This window comes from Harpia harpyja, chromosome 21, assembly GCF_026419915.1.
Source record: "Harpia harpyja isolate bHarHar1 chromosome 21, bHarHar1 primary haplotype, whole genome shotgun sequence".
NCBI lineage: Eukaryota > Metazoa > Chordata > Aves > Accipitriformes > Accipitridae > Harpia > Harpia harpyja.
In genome coordinates, this window is record NC_068960.1 from 8,486,350 (window position 1) to 8,507,394 (window position 21,045).

Below are 21,045 nucleotides of genomic sequence, written 5' to 3' on the forward strand. Positions count from 1 at the left end.
CTGTGAGCTTGTCTTATAAATGTTCCATAGAATATTCAACCACAACTTCGTAGCAACCTGGATGCAAATAATGTCAATCTAAATGGAAAGCTATGTCTTAACTGAAATACAAGACCAGACATAACTTTTATAGTGTTAAAAATGCATTTTAAATTAAGTATTTAAAATAGAACAAGATTTGTCACATCTATGACTTCTATCTTTGCATAAAGTTTTTAATTTGTAGTTTTAAAGTAATTATTGTAACTAAATCACTTACCTCCTTGCTCTATATCTGAATCTGTAAGATGTGTAAGAGAAAAGCTTGCCATGTTTGCAGGAGAGATAGAGAATCTGGAATAAGGGGATGAATGTGACCAGTTTTGATCGAGAGTCCGAGAAGGTGGAGGTGGAGAGAAGTACTTTGATGACTGCAGAGGTGGTTTAGAACTAATAAGACTATTAGCTGCCTTTGATATAAAGGATGGCTCTGGAGAAGAGAAGTCATCATCCCATTCAAAACCCCCACCTTGGGGGGAAAAAAAAAAAAAAAAAAGGCAATTTACAGTAATGTAAAGTCATAAACAGTTTTAAAAGCAAGCCCCTGGAAGACTGCATTAATCCAAAACAAAACTTGTAGCTTTTTTGTTCTAGCCCTGGGGGTCACAAAGATTTGTCACCCATGGTTTGGTTGCCTCTCAAGATACCCTAGACACATCAATATATAAACAACCAGTATTACATCACAAGCTTTGATAATCAGTAACACTAGTATCTGAGCCTAGCTGAAGTGTACGCTTAGGATGCGAAACTGAAGCCAATATGGTGCAGTGAATTTACAAGTCACGTATAATTTAAATGACATTTCACTAAAGACTATGCATAAAACAGTCTCAGCCCCTGCTGTGTATAAATATATTCAAGTACCTTCTTCATCTGTTGAGCTTTCTGAATTTGCAAATCTGTTTAAGTAACTAAAACTCGAAGATGGAACAGGAGTGCTGTGAGACCCTTCCCCATTCAAGTCTGCTGCACGGTTTCCCAGCTCCTTAGTTGGCATTTCCTAAGGCAAACAAAATAACTTATTTAACTTTCTTGTACACACAAGTATCCATACCTATAGATGCAAGCATTCAAAAAATACACTCCCCCACCATCAAGTCTACTGTGAAATTAAATGGTCTGTAAACTCTTAAGTTATTACCATACAACAAAACTTTGAGTTATATATTAAGCATATACATGTACTTCTAAAGAAAGCTGTATCAAATCTACACTAAAATGCATGCAGGAAACAACTATATAAATATTATTTACGATATAAAATAGTTTCATACAAAGTTAAAACATCTTCCAATTGAAAACAGTTCCTTTATCAGCCTGACGCAGGTAGGTTTTTTCTCTTTAATAAAGCCTTATCCCATCTCCCAACATTTTTTTAAATTTTTTTTTTTTACCCCTTAATCATGCTTCAGGATAAAGAGACAGACTTTGTATGACCGGTATTTGAAGCAGTCAACATTTTATCAGTTACTGTAATAACAAGTACAAGAGTTCAACAACTAAGAGCAGTTTAAACACAGCTCATTTTTTTCCTTCCCCTCTGACAAAAGGATTACTATTCCACAGACTGCCTAAACACAAATGTATCACCTACGTTTTCTATTCCAAAACACAATTATCTCTAATATTTATGTGCGTCATCATAAGCAACATTTCCAAAGCTTGACAATGTGACTGTTCTTTTAAACTCACTGTACTAGTTTAGTTGCCATAATCTTAAAATACAATCCCCTCTGTATCAAGTTACAGAAGTTAAAAATTGATAAAGCAGATAGGGAAACAAAGGTAACCTTGAATTTTATAAGCAGATCAGTATTTCACTGAACTTGAATCACATGGGATTAATAAAAAGTAGCATTACCATCTAAATACTGTTCCCATCTCTGATTATGGTTTAAGGTAAATTTACCTTAATGCTAACTAAGGCAAGATTCAGAGTTCGGTTGCAGTTTTGGGGTTTTTTGTTTGTTTGTTTGTTTTCCTTTCTTCCTTTCTTTTATAAAGACATTTGAACTTAAAGTCCTCAACCTCATTAAACAGATAAAACCCACATTTTATTCAGTGCATGCAGCCAAGGGTCCAAAACCAACGGAGATTCAGGATTTGGCAACCAACCCTGCCCAAAGTGGAACGGTCCTTCACTTCAAATTAGTGCTGCTATTCTACCAGCAGCAACCACATCTAGCCAACAAAAAAAGGTTTTTTCTGTATATAGAAAGAAAAAATAACCCGCATCACAAACAAGATCTAATCCTACCAAAACAAGAAAGGTGATCTTGTAACAATGTGTCCATAAATATTAAGCTATTCTACCACATCTTGTTTAAAAAAACCAAACCAACAAAATCTTTACTTAGTAATTAAAAAAAAAGATACCTGATCAAACAAATAGACCGTAACATCGTCAAAGAACGTTACAGCCTTTTTGTCATTTTTCCAATTCTCATGTTGCCTTTCATTAAGAGGTTTTGGAAGTTTCAACAAGCTTCTCAGATGTTTTCCCTCATCCTTGTCAGTAAGTATCTCAGGTACTTGATGAACACTTTCATCTTCACTGTCAGAACTCAGACTATGCATATGAAAAGTCCTCATGTCATCCTCAGAATCACTGTTTTCATCCTCCTCATCTGCATCATCACCATCTTCTAAATCAAGCATTCCAGAAACATCGAGTTTGCCGAGGTATTTTCCTTCAATATCTGGCTCTTTCAGTTTTTGTCCTTCAACGTGATAGAAGGACTTCTCACTGTTACTCAAATCTAAAGAACTGTGTATGTTATGCACAGAGTTTAAGTCCCTGTGTGAAAGAAGTTCTGAAGTATTAGTGCCAACACAAGAGACGGTTTTATGGGAAGTCTCACATAGTTTTATTTCATCCCTTAGGTTACTTTCCATCGATACTTCCAGGGAATTCAGAGTTGCCTCAGCCCACTCATCAGGACACCCCTGCATCCTTACATCCATCTCTTGGATCTCTAAGTTGTGATTTATTTCTAGTTTTGCATTTTGATTATTGGTATCCTGGTAATTCCTTACATCACACTTTTGCTGTCTCTCTTCAAAACTGTAATCCTCTTCAGTATTATTCTCTCCTCTATCTGAAGAAACAACACACATAGTCTCTCTTGACAGATTTACAGTCTCTTCTGTTTTTTTATCTGGCTCAGAATCATTATCAGAGAAATAGGCAGAGTCTCTATACGAGTTCTGATTTCCACCCAGAAGAACCTTTGGGGTTATTTCAAAATTGCTGTTCACTGCATCTAAACAAGCTGCTGCTTCTGAAACAATTATGACTGGATTAGAAGGTAAAGCACTGATGTTGCTCTCACTGACAACACAGAGAGCAGTATCTACACTAGAAGCATCCTCAACAGTGATATGGGAAGTCCATTCTGGAGATTCCAGGTTCTCCGTTTCATAGCCACTGTCAGCAGGTTTATCAGGTGGCAAAAGTTTCTGAGGACTTTGAGCCTGTAAAGATTCTAAAACCTCATTGACATCTAAAGAATCTAAAGAATCAGGTGTCTCTACGGCTTGTTCTACAGTTTGTATAGGAGATGGGCTGTCTTCCAAAAGACTATCCTGACTTGTGCAATCTGAAGTAGCAACAGAAATGAAGGTCACCTCTTCTGGAACATCCTTACAGTTCTCAAAATGATTTGATGTTTCTTGTCTTTCCTCCAATAAACATTCAACTTTTTTTAATATAGGACACTTCTCTTGCAAGTTTCTTTTCATATCTTCCTGATCACTACATTTTTCTCTATTAAAAGCTATTTCATCAGACTTGAAAAGCATTCCCTGTTTTGTTTGTGCATCACACCCATCTGTTTCAACAGCAACACCGTAACAAGGATTGTTTCCGACATTGTTATTTTTGGCATTATTGGATAGCTTTTCTTGACAGAGAATATCAATGTTACAGGGCACAACTTCGTTGACTTCCACATTTGAAAGTTCTTCCTCATCCTTCAAATAAGGAGGATTTGCATGTTTATCAGCTGACTTATGTGCTGTAGGTGGACTAGAAGATGCCTGCATCTCTCCAATAGCCTCAGACTGAGAATTTGGATCTTTATTCATTGTCACTGGGTTAAAATTTTCATCCTTCACTGTTCTAAGACTTTCACGTATTAAAGAAAAGACCTGTGCGTTTTCAGCCAGCACAGGCTCAGGCTCTACAGAGTTTCTATTTGAGGTTTCTAATATACTTTTTAGAACATCTTCTGGTTTTTGCCCAAAATCACTGCTGGTTTTGTTAGACAACAACCCTGTTAATAAGTTTTTCTCCTGAAGAAATAAGAAGTTATCAGAAAGTTCTTCTAAAGTTACCAAGTCAGACTGGTTAGAGATATTTTCACATAAGGAAACAGTTTCATTTTCAGAAGCATGACTAGAATGCTCCTTCACAGAAAGGCCTACTGCCTTTCTAGCATCTGTGTTTGAGTTTAAAACAGCTGGTTTAAAGTCTTTAGGAATATCATTTGTTTCAGCAAAACCAAGTATTTTTCTGTTTGTCAGTTCTTCTGATCTGTCAATGTCATTAAATATATTCTGGAAAGGACTTTCTGGACTACTAGCAGCAGGCAAAAATTCCTCTTTAGGATCTGTATTGTAGTGGAAGAAGTCCCCGTCAGTGCTAGATTCTTCAATATCAAGATCCCTGAGAACCATGAAATGAGAATTTTTTTCTTGTACAGCTTCTTGATGATCAACTTCTGTAGTTAGTACAACTGATTGGTTATCGAAATTCATGCTACAGCCACTTCCTTTTTCCTCTAATTGGATATAGTAGTCATTTCCAACAGAAAGCTTGTGAGCATCAAACACAGGTAACACCCCAGGGACAGCAAGTGATGCTTCTTGACCACTTCCATCCTGTGCTCCTGACCCTTGCTCTGAAAGTGACCTCTCAAAAACCTCCACTGGAAAGAAAATACTTGTGTATGTCATTGCTTCATCAGGATTCACGTGACCACATTCATCAAAATGATCATGTTTAGCTGCCTCCCAGATATATTCAAAGCTGAGACCCTGGCTTGTTTCGGTTACAGTAAGAACTTCCTCCATCTCATGGCCAAGTCTATCTCCTGTGAAGTGATCCAAGATTGGAAATGCAGAACTATTCGTTTCTCTGTTTGAGGTGTTTGGTTTAAGAGCATTCCACTGCTGTTCAAAATCAATCTCTGAGTCCCTTTGGCTTTGCATGCGAAGGTAAGTTAAAAGTCTATGTACTTCTTCTGCTGTTGGTCTCTTTTCTGGAGGTAGCCAACAGAACTGCAGAACTTCATACCTATACAAACAAGAAACATGTTTCAATAGGTTTCACACTGAAAAGGAATTTATAAAATTCAGGTATCTAACAAGCTAATGAGTAACAATTAATATCACTGGCAGGAACTTCCATCTATGGCAACTCCTTTTACTCCCTTTATCTAGGCCTTCTTTGCCAGGAGCATGATTCCATGTAGCAATTTCTATATATTTAAGATATAATTCGAGAAACTTCTTCAGCAGCTTTAAGAATAAAAAAAAAAAAAAAAAAAAAACCCACACACATTCAAAGTTTACCATCTATCAGAGTATGGCTGCTCCAGATGTGGCTTGAAGAGTTTAACCTGCTTCTCCTTTATGACATGAGTTAGGACTTCCCTGTCAGAAAAGTCTGAGTAAGGCTGAGCAGCATTCTCAAACAGCTCCCATAACGTTACACCCAAGGACCTGAAAAAGAGCAGCAAATGACTGTGCATTCTAAGAACTATTTTAAAGTTGCTTTTCTAAGAAAGTAAGGATTATGCAAAGCATAACTGGCAAGAAGAAACAAGTATCACTCTCCCATTGGCTCTATAATAACTTCAGAACCTGTTAACTCATTTTGTTTGACAAAATGCTAGAAGCCTCAAGAGTAAAGTTGCTTGAAGGCAATGACAATGAAGGCAACACCAATGAAGGCAACAACATGTAAGAGGCCTCAAATGATTCAACTATGGAAGAAACCCCCACATATTAAAAATAGAAAATGCCTATTTACAGAAGCAAAATGAAAAAACCTTATGGTTAGTCAACAGTAGGAAAAGCTTTCATCAGAAATTGGGTCAAACTGCTAGAAAAATAATCTTTGTTTCAGTTTTCATAAAATTACTTATTTTTAAGCTGCAGTGGTCAGAAGCTGCCTCTTTGCTCATTTGCAGTGATTAGAGTTGATGTTGATCCTTGGGCAACCTTTCCTTACTCAAAATGCAAAGTAACTGACTCTGCATGTATTACAGTAGAAAAATTTAGATTGGAAGGGGTCTCTGGAGGTCATCTAGTCCAAACCTGTTCAAAGCAGCTCTGTATAAGAGGCACTAAAATTCAAGTTGGAAACCTTAAGACCCCGGCTGCCTGTAGTTTAAATGAACAGTATGATCTGAGGAAGCCTGCTTGAAGGATGCAAGGAAATCAGTACATAGGTAATTTCTGTCTATCCCACTTGCTTTCTGCAACCCTACCTTTAAATTAGCAAATAAAACCTAGTTTACTATTTAATATCCTTAGAATATAAAAGCAGGCATTTAACTACAATGTTTTCAGAAATGTTAGTCTAAGCCCCAATTTCCATTTCCCATATTTCTTAGGACTTGAGAACTGAAGTGGAACTTGGCGATTTCAAGAAAGTTCATCAAGATTTTCACCAGCCATTGTCTATAAGCAATTTGATAGCACAGACAAACAGTTAATTGCAGTCCTTAAATGCTGCAGCAAGAAATTAAGATGCTACTGTTCTACCAATGGAACTTAATTGGGCGCTAGTGGGATCAACTTTTTGTCATCCACAGCTATTATATTACTGGAAAAATAATTTACCATTTCCTTCCTTTATAAACATTTGAAGGCATTCGGCAAATACATAGTAATGACTTTTAGTATAAACACCTATTCTTCTGCTAAACATTTTTTCTTAATCTAACTGTTCTCTCCACAGATTTCTAAGCATCTTTCCAAAGCAAGATATAGTTTCAGGTTTGTAGAGATGAACCTGCAGTACATCTGATGAAATAAACAGCGCATCAGGCCAATATTCAATTTAACTATAAGTATTATTTACTCCTTTGTGTAACACTTGAATATATGTTCACACATCTCTCATTGAAATTATTTTAAAGCCTACTACATACCATATGTTACTGTATTTATTTTGCTCTGCTGATAACAGTCTGTCTTGAAAACTTGTTACTAACTCAGGTGCAGTCCATCGGAGAGGAACAAGCTTCTTCTCATCTGTCTCAATATAATCTTCCTAAATTATTGATAAAAAAATAAAAAGACTGAACAAACATTGGATCAACTTCCGGAAGTTGACAGTCCTTTCCTTAATATGGTTGTATGTGATCCCTATGCAAAAAATTAGAATTAAAAAAATTAATCCCATTTTCCCCAAGTAGCAGAGAATAACACTATAGAGGAAAGGCATTCACTGTTCACTGCCAACTTGTTGTTTAAGGTTTGGTACTCAGAAAATGTTTTTAATTAATGCCTTGAATTTTTCACTTTCTTGATGTATTTTAATACTGTGAATATTTTCATTAAGAAATTTGATTGAATTTTTCCTTTCTTAAAACATTAATATTAATTTGTGCATATTTTAGGACTACTATAAATAGGACCTAAAACAGATTTAACCAGAAGCTTCCTTCTACAAGCATAAACTCCACTTGTCTCTAGAAAGATCATCTATTCTGTTAGATGAGCTTGCTATGGTTATTTGCAAGTTATACTTTGAAAGTCCATTATTCAAACAAAGGACAATCTAGTATCAGTTTATAGCTTTAAAGTATGCTTGTTATAACCTCAGCCCACAAATCCTTTAAAAAAAAAGTGGTACATTACTAGATTAACTTACCTTATACCTACTGAATCCTATACCATAATCTCCTACTTTGACATTTAAATCAGATGTAAGAAAGCAGTTCCGTAAGGCCAAGTCACTGAAAAAGCAAACAAATAAATAATGAGACCAAACCAAGAAGTCTTCAATGAAAATTAAGACAAGTGGGTTAACAGAAGTGACACTTCTTAGAACAGTCAGGCCACAGTTTAAATTATCAAGTAAAAAGCCAACAAAATTCTAGAAAAAAAAATATAAAAAAATCAAGGAGTTACACACAGTTATAGGTTACGGCAGCAAGTAGCAGGCCATAATAGGAGCAGATCAGTAATACAAAACAATAGTGCTAAGGATTCAACATCCACACTATATACACTTCCAATGATTTTATTCGCATGAGCTGCAGCCCGATCCCATAGACCTAAATCCTACTAAAAGCTGAAGCAAGCTAGGTGCTAGGAAGGTGTGCTCCTGGAGCTACTTTTCTGATTCTCTTTGGATAAAATTAAACCAGTCCATGCGCTCCAAAAGACCAACTCATAATGCAAACCCAGGCACAGTAACTGGGGAGATTAATTTCAAAAGTACAATTTTGATCCAAACTAAATGTTAAGATAGTTCTCTTGTTGCTTACATTTTCATTAAGTTTTAGAACCTGTACAAGCCAACAACTGATCCCATATCTCACCAGAATACTGCGGACACCATAGTTCTATATAAACACTCATTGCTTTCAGAAAAAACAAACAATGACAGGGTCTCTCCTTACAGTAGATTTATTGGACAAGATTTGTTTTGTGGCCACAAGGATATGATTGCCCTTAGGCCCTCCCACATCTTCAAAAGAGAACCAATTTAAAGCCACACAATCGAGCAGAATCTGTGTTCTGGAATCCAAACAAAAGTAAACATAGTGACAAGGCAATCACATTTAAAGATATTATAAAAAAAACTAGACTATTATGCTGTCCTTTATAAAAAAGTTCAAAATGTAGTCAATTCTCTAGAGTAGTGAGGTATACTCTTAAGCATTCAAACTACACTCAGAATTTATATGCAATTACTTCATTCTACTACTAATCCTATGATGTAGATTACTTAGGCTGTTCGCATTCTAGAGTAATGTCGGTCCCTCTTTACCTAACACCTATCATTGCGTGTCTTGCATTTTAATTGTCATAAGCAAAATCTATCAACAATTCATACCGGGTTTAAATACTTAATTTACGATATGACACTAAATAGTAATATCTTACACCTACAGTTAAGTTCCTCTAAATAACAAAACCATACATTACACAAACTAGAACTACAGATAGTCTTTGAAAAAGACCATCAGAACAAGTAATGTATTTCATAAAAGTCCTCTAATATACAAATCAAAAAGCTTTTGAATACATGCAGAAGTTGTTTCCAGTTTCCACCATAAACCAGACCACAAGTACTTAGAGCCAGCAGTGCTGCTGTAATAACACCAAGAAGCTGTTTTAGCAAACCCATTGTTCAAACTCAGAAATTTACACAAGTTTAATGAAGCTGCACGCTTACTATGGAACTGTAGCTGTGACAGCAAAGAGCTCTGCAGACTAACTGCTCAAATATTTCACTTCTCAGTTTCACAGAAGGGTACCAGGCAATTACGTGCACTGGTTTGCTTCTGTGTGGCTTAAAAAAAAAAAAAAAAGTCTCTGAAGTACAAACGGTCTGAAAGCCACACAGTTTCCCTACTTCAAAGAAAGAAGAAAATGTTTTCCATTCCAGAGTCATTGAACTACACAGGTCAGAAACACATTTGTAACCCTCAAGTATGCCCCAAAGCTTTTCAACTTGTTTTATATTATTTAAGTAAATATCCTGGAAGAAAAAATAAAATTTTGGCTGCTTGAATTTACCACTAACAACAAAATCACTGATGCTGGAGCTTTACCACTTACTCTGACAGCATCAGGATACTGTTGCTAGAAGTAAACATTTACAATGAGAATCTTGCAGATCCACAGAATAACTATTTATCCAGTTTAACTGCATTTCACTGAAAATGTACTGTAAAATACCTACAGAGCTATGCTGCTGCAATACAAGAAACAGTGATCACTCAGTTTGACAGGTACAATTGGTACTACCTTCAAGTCATTTGAAACGGTTAAACAAGTTAAAAAGAATAGCTCTGCCCGTCAGCCTCCAGCTGATGTCCAGACTTCGGGGTTTTCTCAGGGTTTTGCTGTTGTTTTACACCTGCACCTTTTAAGACTTCAGTTTGATAGTTCAGCTTCTCCCTGAACACAAGGTCTCTGCTTTCTTTAAGTAGCGAGATGTGCATTGATAAGCTCTAGCACAAGTTCCTAACTTGCTGAAAGGGATGATGCAAGTGCTGTTTCTTCAGCAAAGAACAGACTGACCCAACATAAAACCAAAATAAATTATCTTGTGATACCCAAGGTTTTATCGGGTAAGCCATGTTTGGGGTGCAAGTACTCTTTAATATTTTAGTCATTACAAGTCTAAATGATGTCTTCCAGTTCCTTAACACCTTTTCATTTAAAGCCAAAAAAATTAATTTTGGCATATTTCTGAGCAATTAGTTTCATGAATACACTTTTTCCTCCAGCCTTTTATAACTACTGCCATTCTTTCAGTATCACCTGCATTAACTTTAATTAAAAATAAAGAAATCTAGTATTTTTCCACCCTGATTAAAACAAAATTGTTCTCCCATTATGATTTCTTCTAAATCTGACTACCTCCATTACTGAAGATTAAAAGGTTACATAAACAATAATTCAGTGAGAGAACACTTGCTTCAGTCAGATTTTTTCCTTTTTTTTTTCCTCCCCCCTTTTTAGTAACAAAGGTAACAGATTACCAAACAGAAGTTCTAAATTGCTATAATCTATTAAAAATACACAGCAGGTAAGATTCATTCTAACAAAATTCTAACATCCCTCCCCCCATAATACACAAAACAAATTTAACTTGGCCAAGAATTAATCAAACAAGTGCATCTTCTGGATTGGCTTAGCAGTAGGTTCTGTTCTATAGGCTGCAAACCTAAAAAGTAGGTGATCAGCCTTCAGCCAGGTGGGAGCTGTAACACCACACCACTGCTGTTGGATTAGCATCTTCATAAACACCACATGTTCATGACTTAGGATATGTAAGTTAGACTGAAGTTTGTTAAAACACAATCTTCAATGCACACAGATTTTAATTAAAATATCTACATGAATTTTAGAGTGCATCGTAACTAAAAGCAATTCATCTGGAAAGCATACCTATGCACAAAATTATGTTTATGCATTACAGCAAGTCCAGCAGCAATCTCGCACGCCATTCTCTGTAGCAGCATTATTTGTGAATCTCCTTTAATGTGTTCCTGCTCATTGCAGATATAAGTTTTTAGGTCACCCTGGAAAAGAAGTTGAAAATACTTATCAGCCTTGTATGTTGTTTGAATCTGAAAAATATTTAATGAAGAACCAACTAACCACATTACTTATTAACCAAATTTGTGCTTAACAAAAAAAACTCCTCAAGTTTCCACTTTCCATAAGGATTCTTACAGAAGTCATCTAAGGTGTATGGTATTGTCCTTTTAAGGGTTTTTAATCAAATCATTTAGTAATTAAGATCCTAGATCAGACTGCCATGTAAAACCTAACTGTTGTACAATAATACTTTCCATTAAAAAACAGAGTTTGATGAGCTTCTGTTTTTAAATGAGATGAATTTTCAAGTGCTCCAAATCAGCAAAGCTGACTGTCTGAAATTTGCAAGGGGATGGAAGGGAAAGACCAGAGAAAAGGGTTTCAGACACTGCCAGCTCACCAGAGCTTTAGATATAAAAAGCATGGTAATACACCCCACTCCAGTCAAAGAATTCAGATGATGGCAGCAGTTTTACTGAACCTAGGCAAAGCTGAGCAACAGACACGTAATTAATGAGCCTGTAGAAGCATCGCATAAATGACTAAAAAAAGAACAGCTTTGAAACAGAGGGAAAATAACTGAAAGTTGTCCAACATTCAGGAAAAGGAAGACTATAGTAAGTGAATGCAAGCAAGGGAAGAGGACAAGTTTCTCATGCCACTCTTGCTACTTTCACAGCTGGACTTTTAACCTAACACTTCTATATTTTTGTTATTTAAAATACGGACTTTCTGGAAGTTTAGCAAATTACTTCAGAGGGTATTTTTGTACTGAGACTGCACAACATATTACATCACAACTTGTTTCACCAGCATAACATTATGGGCTCTAGCTGTCCATGTCCATTGTCTGCCTAAATCTTGAGCCAGGAAGGAGACTGAAGGGAAGTCTTGAGATTGACCAGACAAGAAGGCAGTCTTTGCACTGGCTAAAAAGCACTCCAATGTCCAGAAAAGACTGAAGACCACTAAACTTCCTGTTCCTCTGGTGCTCATGTACATCATAGAGCTATAACTGAAGCAACTCATTCCTCCTTAACATGGTTAATTGAGGTCGACAATTTACAGTTTATTAGTTCAAGCAGTAGATGTCTGCGCTGTGCATTAAAATCTAATAGTGCAGTGATAGCTGAGGTGTCTGGCTGGACAGTTGCAAACCTGTGTTATATTTAATAAAATAAGCAGCAATGGGACAAACAGTCTACTTAAAGCAGACACTACTCCTATGTAAAACAACTTCATTTTAATTTTTCAAAACATTAATAGATTCTACAATACACACAAGCAGCTATTCTATCTTCATCTGCTTTACACGTACTACTTATGCTGCAAGTAGCTCTACCACCTTGTGAGAAAGCATGCATAACTTCTAATACTGTTTAATGTCATAGAAGCCTTCACTACATTCTCTTTATCCTGTTTTCAGCTACTAATTTGGTAACATTTACATATTTATATCCTACAGATTTACATTTTTTAAAATGTTTCCTGAAAGATTCTTTTGACTTACAATTACAGCTTTAATATCATACTGGCTCATGTATATATGTATAAACATTATATATAAACACAGCCACATCTTTCTACCTTGCCAGAGCAGATTTACTAGAGCAGAGTTCCAAGGAACTACAAAACAAAGTGTCCATAACACACACAGGTTCCCAATTGCACAGTCTAACGAAAATAAGTACAAAATACCGAGCTTAACTGACTCTAGGTGGCAGCAAGCACCTGAAGAAAGTCAAACTCCAAAATTGTTGTCATTCATTAAAACAGCAACTGGTTACTCAGGGTTTGTCCCAGGTAGATTAAGTTCCTAGAATACCTGAAACGCACCAAGGAATTACTTTTTAATTTTTAAATGCATTAATAATAGTAGTGCTGTGTGCCATCCCTTATTTACTAAATAATTCACGTAAGCACACTTTTTTGTAGGAAATACAGCTTTTATTAAATCCAGCACCTTGAAACATACTGGTTCTATTTTCCCATTCTATTCTAATTAAGGCTACAATCAAGGTTAAAATATAAACCAGGATTTTTTGGTATTGCTTTAAAAGGACATTGCTTATACCAAACTGGGGGGAACCAATGAATACACTCAAGTGCTGGACTGCCATCCAGAGTGACCTGAACAGGCTGGAAGAAGGGTCCAACAGGAACCTTATGAAACTCCAGAAGGACAAATGCAAAGTCTTGCCCCTGGGAAGGAAAAACCCCTTGCAACAATACAAACTGAGGACTGACCAGCTGGGCAGCAGCTCTACAGGAAGGGACCTGGGGATCTTGGTAGACAGCAAGCTGAACACCAACCACCTGTGTGCCTTGGCAGCAAAGACTGCAAGCAGGCTCCTGGGCTGCATAAACAGGACCATAGCTAATAGACCAAAGAAGAGATTATCCCTTTCTATTCAGCACTTCTTAGACCACATTTAGATTCTGTGTCCAGTATTGGCTGCCCCAAAACAAGACAGACAACAAACTTGAATGAGTTCAGTGTTCACCAAGGGCAACCAAGACAGTCAGGGGGTCAGAGCATTTCACCATGAGGAGAGGCTGAGGGAACTGGGCTCATTCAGCCTGGAGAAAGGAAGACTTTGGAAGCACCTGATAGCAGCTGCTCAGTACGTATGAAGTTATTAAAGACCAAGCCAGGCTCTTCACTGCAGAGCACAGAGGTAGGATGAGACAACAGGTATGAGCTGAAACACGAGAAGTTCAGACTGAGTATAAGGAAAACTGTTTTCCACATGAGGGCACTGGAGCAGAAGCACAGGTTGCCCAGAGAGACTGCGCAGTTTCCATCCTTGGATGTTTTCAGGATCCAACTGGACAAAGCCCCAAGAAATCTGGTCTGACCTCAGGTCGACACTGCTTTGAACAGGAGTTTGGAGTGGAGACCTCCTGAGCAACTTGCTAGCCTGAATTACCCTATGATGCTTCCCTGCTTACAAGCAGACAGTAGCAATACATCAATACTACTCCCATACTATTTTATGGGCTACAAAATGGCCCTTTACTGGACAGGCTTTTTAACAGAGTAAATATCAAAGGTTACACGTATCTGAATACGGTTCTGCAAAATTCACTGTGCAGACACCTAAATATAAAAAGCTTAATAATCATCCTTGAGGAAGGCTCCGCTTTCTCTCCAACTTCCTCTGCCACTCTGCCTCTTCCCTCCTCTCCTGGGACTCCATGAAGAACTAAATTTCGCCTTTCCTTCCATCCTTCTCAGTTCTAGTCAGGATCAGTTCAGCCACCTTTGTAAATCTTAATATGCTTGTTCTCTGTAACAGCCAGAAGCCGGGGGCAGATTTACATGCAGTACGCTTCAGTTTCCTTGTTTGTGCAAATTCCATATTCGGTTCATATGAACATCCAAGCAAATAGCGGACATGACTTTTTAAACCAGTAGGTACTGATGATAGGGTTTTAAAAGTATAAAGAGTTCACCAAATTATGTCTACTGAACACTTTCTACCAAGTTGGAAAGCCACACATTACCACGTAATTGCCCCTTTTGAAGTTCTTAGACAACTAAAAATACTACTCCTGCCTCCCCCCTCCAACATTGCTTTGCAGTGTAAGTACCTGCAGTCACTACCATTAAAATGCCTGAAATTGGTGTATGGTATAGAGCACCTATACTATCAGAAAGTTGTTTAGACATATGTAAGTTTAAGAGATATTAAACAGTTCTGAGAGCACAAAGAGTCTTTGAACCCAACAGACATGATTTATGAAGTTGTCATGAATTGTCACACACACACCTTTTTTTAAACCACACACCACTGATATATCCACTATTTGCCTCATAGTGATACTGACTACGATTATTAAACAGATTTGCTGAACTCTTTGGTTAAGAAGTTTTCATCGCAAAGACTTTTTTGATTTGAAGATAATGTTTTCAAGTGGCAGTAATTAGAAAAAGCCCAAACAAAAGAAAGAACCAACCACTGCAGGCAGGCACCTTCCACTAACAGCAACATCCCTAAAGCAATCTACAGGGCATTCTAGGCAAATATGGCATCCTGCTGATCTCATCTGCTCAGGGAATTGCAAGACTTAAAGAATTTCTGTAAGAATTTGATAGGCAAATCAGCCTCACAATATACATGCTACTTCCACATTTGAATAATTTTCCTTTACTCATAAATTATGTCAATCCATTAGAGGATTTGCTGTGCTGACAAAATGCTGGCCACGCACAGCTGAGTAATATATTAAAGTTAATAAGCCAGCTACCACTATTTTTAACCTGGCATCATTCTACAATGTTTAACAGTGAACAGTTAACTATTCATAGAAGACTGCACCAACATACTAGGCAAACTAATATGGACGGGGTATAAGGACTTACTGAGCATTTCTTTTTATATTTACCATTTTTTAAACAATTTTAACACAGGCAAAGGAAAATTAGGATTTAAAAGCTTAAATCACTTATGTGCAACTGAATTCTCTTGCTTCTTGCCCAGCTCTGCTAAGCAAGGGACACAGAGCAACTTGGATTACATTATAAAAGAGGCTAAATGTTAGCCAATACAGTTACTGCATATACAACCAAGCAATCTCGAGTAACAGAAAAGTAGTTTATATGGCCAAGAAAACAAGTAAGCTAGCCTGCATGACATTCAGCATTGCTACCGTGACAGTTAGCTCCAGTATCTCTGCACTACAGTTTCCAGTGCCTCTGATCAAGGCCTTTCAGTGCCAAGGAGCCTGGGAACTGATAATCCAACAGAGCTGCCTCAGCAGCCAAGACAAGGTCAAGTGGCCCTAAAAAGGCCACGAAACCTAGCAAGAGAAGTTGCAAAAGGGGGACATGCTGTGATAGGCTACGAGTTTGAAGGTGTGCGAAGAAAACAATCACTGTACCCTCTAGACTGTGTTGGTCAGCAGAACAGCCACATTTTTCATTACTTAATATGCCAAACTTGCAAAATGAGGTCTACATTGCTGAAAGCCTCAAAAGAACTTGTCATCTGAAGACATTTAAATTTCCTATTCAACACAATTGAGATATTTACCACCTTTTTACCATCAAGTTCTTAATCACATAATTACAAGGGATTAAAACAAGTTTATTCTTTGTTGTATATACATATACAACCAGTAACACAAGGTAAAGAGCCTTACCATAGCATTATACTACTGCTAGCAAAACAGCAACATGTTTCTCATCCTTCCCATCTGCACAATATATAGTCATCACGGACACTAGAACCTTTAGTAAACCACTTCAACTGTGTCTGCTCCTATGGTCTTTCTATTGAAGAATCAGACTCTTGCGTGTTTTGGAAGCACCTCCATACCCCCCGATCTACCCAATTTCAGAAAAAAAAGTACAAAAAAGAAGCTACCAGCTTTCAAAAGAAGCTACCCCTGATCTACCCAATTCCAGAAAAAAACGTACAAAAGAAGCTACCAGCTTTCAAGATCACTTACTAGAAGCCTGAAAAATCCAAGTAACTGCCATCCCAGCCACGGTGGTACAAAGCAGCTTCTAGAATATCAGCCTACTGACACTCCACTAAAAACCTGTCTACTAAAAAAAGCTATCTAGCCATACTTTCTATTCCAAATGGTGCCGTCTGGCTTACTTCACATTTATTCCTTCATATCTCTCCTCTCCCCTCACTCCAATATTGCTACCTCCCACACCAGGCCCTGGGACTACAACAAGAGTTAGTGACATACAGCGATACTGAGCTAACTTACTGCACTCATCTCAATCTCTGCATAAAACTATTCACGTGAACAGTTTTGTCTGCCTAGCCCCTGTATATTTGTGTGCACAGTGAATAAAATACTATAATGTCTAGGAGATACTCAGCTCTACCAAGTAAGAACTCTAAGTGAGCCAGACTTTCAGTATGAAAGTCATGTTTAACTCACTATAATATATAATTTTCTAAAAAAGAGTTTTAGTTCACTTGGAATAGAAATCAACACAGACATTTATTTTCCATTCCAAAGAAATTACCTAACTACATTCAAATTTATAAAACTAACACTTTGGCTCTCAAGCTTACTGCCCCCAGTTAAAGTGAAAATCTATTTTATCCCCTTAAATAAATCCTTTCCAGATTACTCTGCAGGATCACGACAATTTCTGGCATTAATCATCAGGCATCAAACAAGGATATTATTTTTTCCCTGTATACTTAAAGTAGGGCAATCTTTAAAGTTACTCCATCTTCAAATTCAAAGTTGGATTACATGGCATAACTATTTAAAAACATGGCAGCAATTAAATCTGATTTGGATGTATATCTGTTAAGACTCTATAAAATGCAATTCTCTTTCAAGGGTCCTTTTAAAGAACCTCCAATTTGAGTAGCAGGTTTAAAAATCAGTAGGAAGTATTCTATTTCTACATATTGAAAAACTACAAAACCCATTATCTGGCTAACCTTATGCACCTACTTTTTAATTCTTAGCAAAACCAGAATATTTCACTTTGATCAGTCGCTTTAAAAGTTCAGGTGTTTCTTCCTTTTAGAAAAGAATTATTTTATCAGCACTTCTGCCTCATTAATTTACCACAGCTAATAAATTTGAGCAAAAGAGCAGTAATGAAAAATATAGTTTAAGGTCACAGATTAACTTTCTTGTTTCTCAAGAAAACTCAAAAGTTCACGTTAACTCTTATTTAAACTGCTTGAGGCAACTGATGCAACTAGAACCATATTTGCGCACCTGAGTTTAAAGGAAAATTCTGCAGTAGTGAAGCTGGTAAAAAAGGATCTTGCTGAGTTTTATCAATGCAAACTATCTTACTTATTTCTTAACATACATGCACTTCTGAGTTCATTTCTGTCTTGACATTTTCCAAGGAACTCTGCTTTAAATGCCATCTAGACCACAAACTTTAAAAGCAGCTATTGAGCCAATGTTTAGATAGCCACCTGGACTTCTGTTTGTTTTTTAATAATGTGTTACACTACAACAAAGCAATTCAAGTCTTTCCAGACCATGGATCCATCACCATATCCAAATTTTAGTCTCTGAAGACTCTGTGTATACTGGGCACAGTTCAAAGTTTCTATACATGCATGCCACCCCCTTTCTCACAACATTCACGTGAATTCCAGCACATGCCTAGGAATGCAGTGGCTGAGCAAGATTTTTTTGTGTGACTATCCTTCCCAGCTTCAGTGTCCTTTGTGGCACTAACAGCAGGGCAGAAAGCAGTGAGAACACCCTTCACTGTGCTCTTAGCATTTCTTTTGGTGTTCAGGAAGCACAATAAGGCAGTTGTTTAGGGAGGGAAAGAAAAGAAGGATAAGAAAGTAAGGAGCAGAAGAATACAGCAACAGAAAGGATCAGGAAGAGAATAGGATGATACTGAAAGTTCTAGCTATTACAATACACATTACTGATTCTACACATGAGCCCACCATTGCATTTTAGCCCAAAGCTGCACAGCATGGGTAAAATTTGGGCACTCTAGAGTGGGGGAGGCAGAAGGGAGAAATTCTTTCCTCAATTAACGTTTTCATAGAAATGGTAATGAAAGCATATTAAGGTTGCACAGACAGCAAATAGAATTCAGGACGTGATGTGAGCATGTGCATGCGATACTGGACTACAATAAAAAGCTTCCTTCTATGACCTCCTTTCCCCTCCAAGCTCCCTGTTACATGACATAGGCAGACTGAAAGAGACTACTAATTCCATTATCAAAGAAAGAACAGCTATTTTCCACTTCAGAACATCCCACAAGCACCTAGAATTTACACAATGAATTGAAAAGAAAATAAACACAAAAAAGTTACACTTGTGGTCTGTCTCTAAACCAAAAAAAGTCTGTCTTCTGAAATTCTGGTTATTCGAAAAACTTCCCAGAAAGAAAAAGAATCATTTCGTGAGTGAAGGGCAGTAAATATGCTACATACAGTTTACACCAATGGAAAAACAACTGCAGCCATTTGTGTAAGTGCACTTACCAAGTCACAGAACTCAAAAACTAGGAGATAAGGAATGGCTTCCACACATTGCCCAATACACTGGAGAACATTTGGATGCTGAAGAATGCTGGAGTGAAAAAATACAGTTAAAGCCAGAAACATCACAGTACACATTATTTGCAGTATAACTCGACACACTGAAATCCCTACCAGAAGTTTCAACACATAACATTGGCGCGGGGGGGTGGCACAAACAGAAGGTGCAAGTATCCAAAGCCATAGATTCCATTTGCACCTTTGTATTGCTGCAGCATATCACTGAGAGCAGCTGAAACTCAGAGGATCTCAAAACCACAAAAGCTAGCACTGCCAGAAGAAAGTCACACCCATCCTCCCACCATCCCTTATACCAAAAATAAGTGCATGCAACTGGTTTGTGAACTACACCATGAAACCAATCTGGCTAAAAGCTAAACCTTTTTTTAGCCAGGTTAGTTCCCAGCCAGATCAGTTACTTTTTCTAAATTGCTTCAAAAACACTTGTGTCAATGCAGCAGAAGGCATGAGATTCTTTTTCTGACAACTGCCAACAATTTAAGCCTAAATGCAAATATAACTAGGACATTAGAAAGCATTAAGAATAGAAAGCTCTCTACGACCACTCGCTTGTAGCATATTCAATTCAGGAAAGGTAAACCACACTATGAGGTATGTCTGGTGAACTACAATAGGCCTCTTTTTCAGTCATCTACAAAAGCCAATAACTTGTGGCAGTTAGATCTTCAGAGAACTCTCACTATTCCCAAAACACAGGAAGACAAATTACACTCCCTTTAATATGCCAAATTCCTTTCTAGAATACAAAGACTCAACTCCTAGAAGCAAGTATCCTCCAAGCGTAACACAAGAGGAAGAGAACACCAAACAATCCTGTTTTATTGGCATTTCCAGTCAGATCAACGATTTCTCAATTTAGAGTACTACTGAACTGAAGTTAGTGAAATTCTGGTTTGGTTTTTTGTGCACAAGCCTCCTTGCAAGCTACCTGAACAAAATTAGGTTTTATCACTACGTTGCATTTAATTTTTTGAAAATGGGAACTTTAAAGAAATTAATGCGTATCTGATAACAGACACAGTGTTGCCAGTTCCCCTGCTTCTAACAGGAAAGCCAAGTACAGGAGTTAAACCTCAGTTCTCAGAGGCAAGTAATTAGGCATAAGGTTAGTTTGCAATATCAGGAGTTTGTTCCAAACAGCTATAGAAGAAAATGTGATAAACCAAACCAAGTGTGTTTTCCACTCATGAAAAATAACTACCAAACACATTTAAGCAAAGGGTTTATTTTTATTTCTAAGCAAAGTCGACTTTTGCTCAGTTTGGATTGACTGTATTTCACTTATCAAAGACGAGCATTTCAGTTGTAAGGGAGGGCATGCAGACACAGTAACACTGAATGAAAGAAATGTCCGTAATTCATATGCAGTAGTACAAAGTGAATAAGTTAACCAAGCTGTGAATCATTACTTACTAATATGGTTCTCCATTTCTTAAAAACTGTTCTTGCTCCTTGGGACCTGCAGTTGCCTTCAACTCCTTCACTATTACCCTTGCTACACTACTGCCTCTGTAGATCTCTCCAAGTAGAACCTGAAAAAAAATAACCATTGTGTCTTTAATCAGAGGGAAAAAAACTTTGGAGTTTCCTTGCAAAGAAAAACAAGAGCTAAAAACATGCTCTAAGAAAGATTTTCTGGCTTTTTTGTTAACACATGCAGAGCTTTGATAAT

The 21,045-nt window shown here is 37.2% G+C and overlaps 1 protein-coding gene across 1 annotated transcript in view; it reads right to left on the reverse strand.

Moving 5' to 3' along the window:
• Positions 1–21,045, reverse strand: part of LMTK2 (lemur tyrosine kinase 2) — a 44,385-nt gene that overhangs the window by 4,929 nt on the left and 18,411 nt on the right. Inside the window, exons 6-14 of the mRNA XM_052773412.1 lie at positions 20,787–20,905; positions 19,296–19,383; positions 11,185–11,318; positions 7,928–8,012; positions 7,203–7,324; positions 5,617–5,766; positions 2,419–5,338; positions 907–1,042; positions 260–508 (exon numbers count right to left, since the gene is read on the reverse strand). Of these exons, the coding sequence (XP_052629372.1) occupies positions 260–508; positions 907–1,042; positions 2,419–5,338; positions 5,617–5,766; positions 7,203–7,324; positions 7,928–8,012; positions 11,185–11,318; positions 19,296–19,383; positions 20,787–20,905 (4,003 nt within the window). The remainder of the gene's footprint in view (positions 1–259; positions 509–906; positions 1,043–2,418; positions 5,339–5,616; positions 5,767–7,202; positions 7,325–7,927; positions 8,013–11,184; positions 11,319–19,295; positions 19,384–20,786; positions 20,906–21,045) is intronic.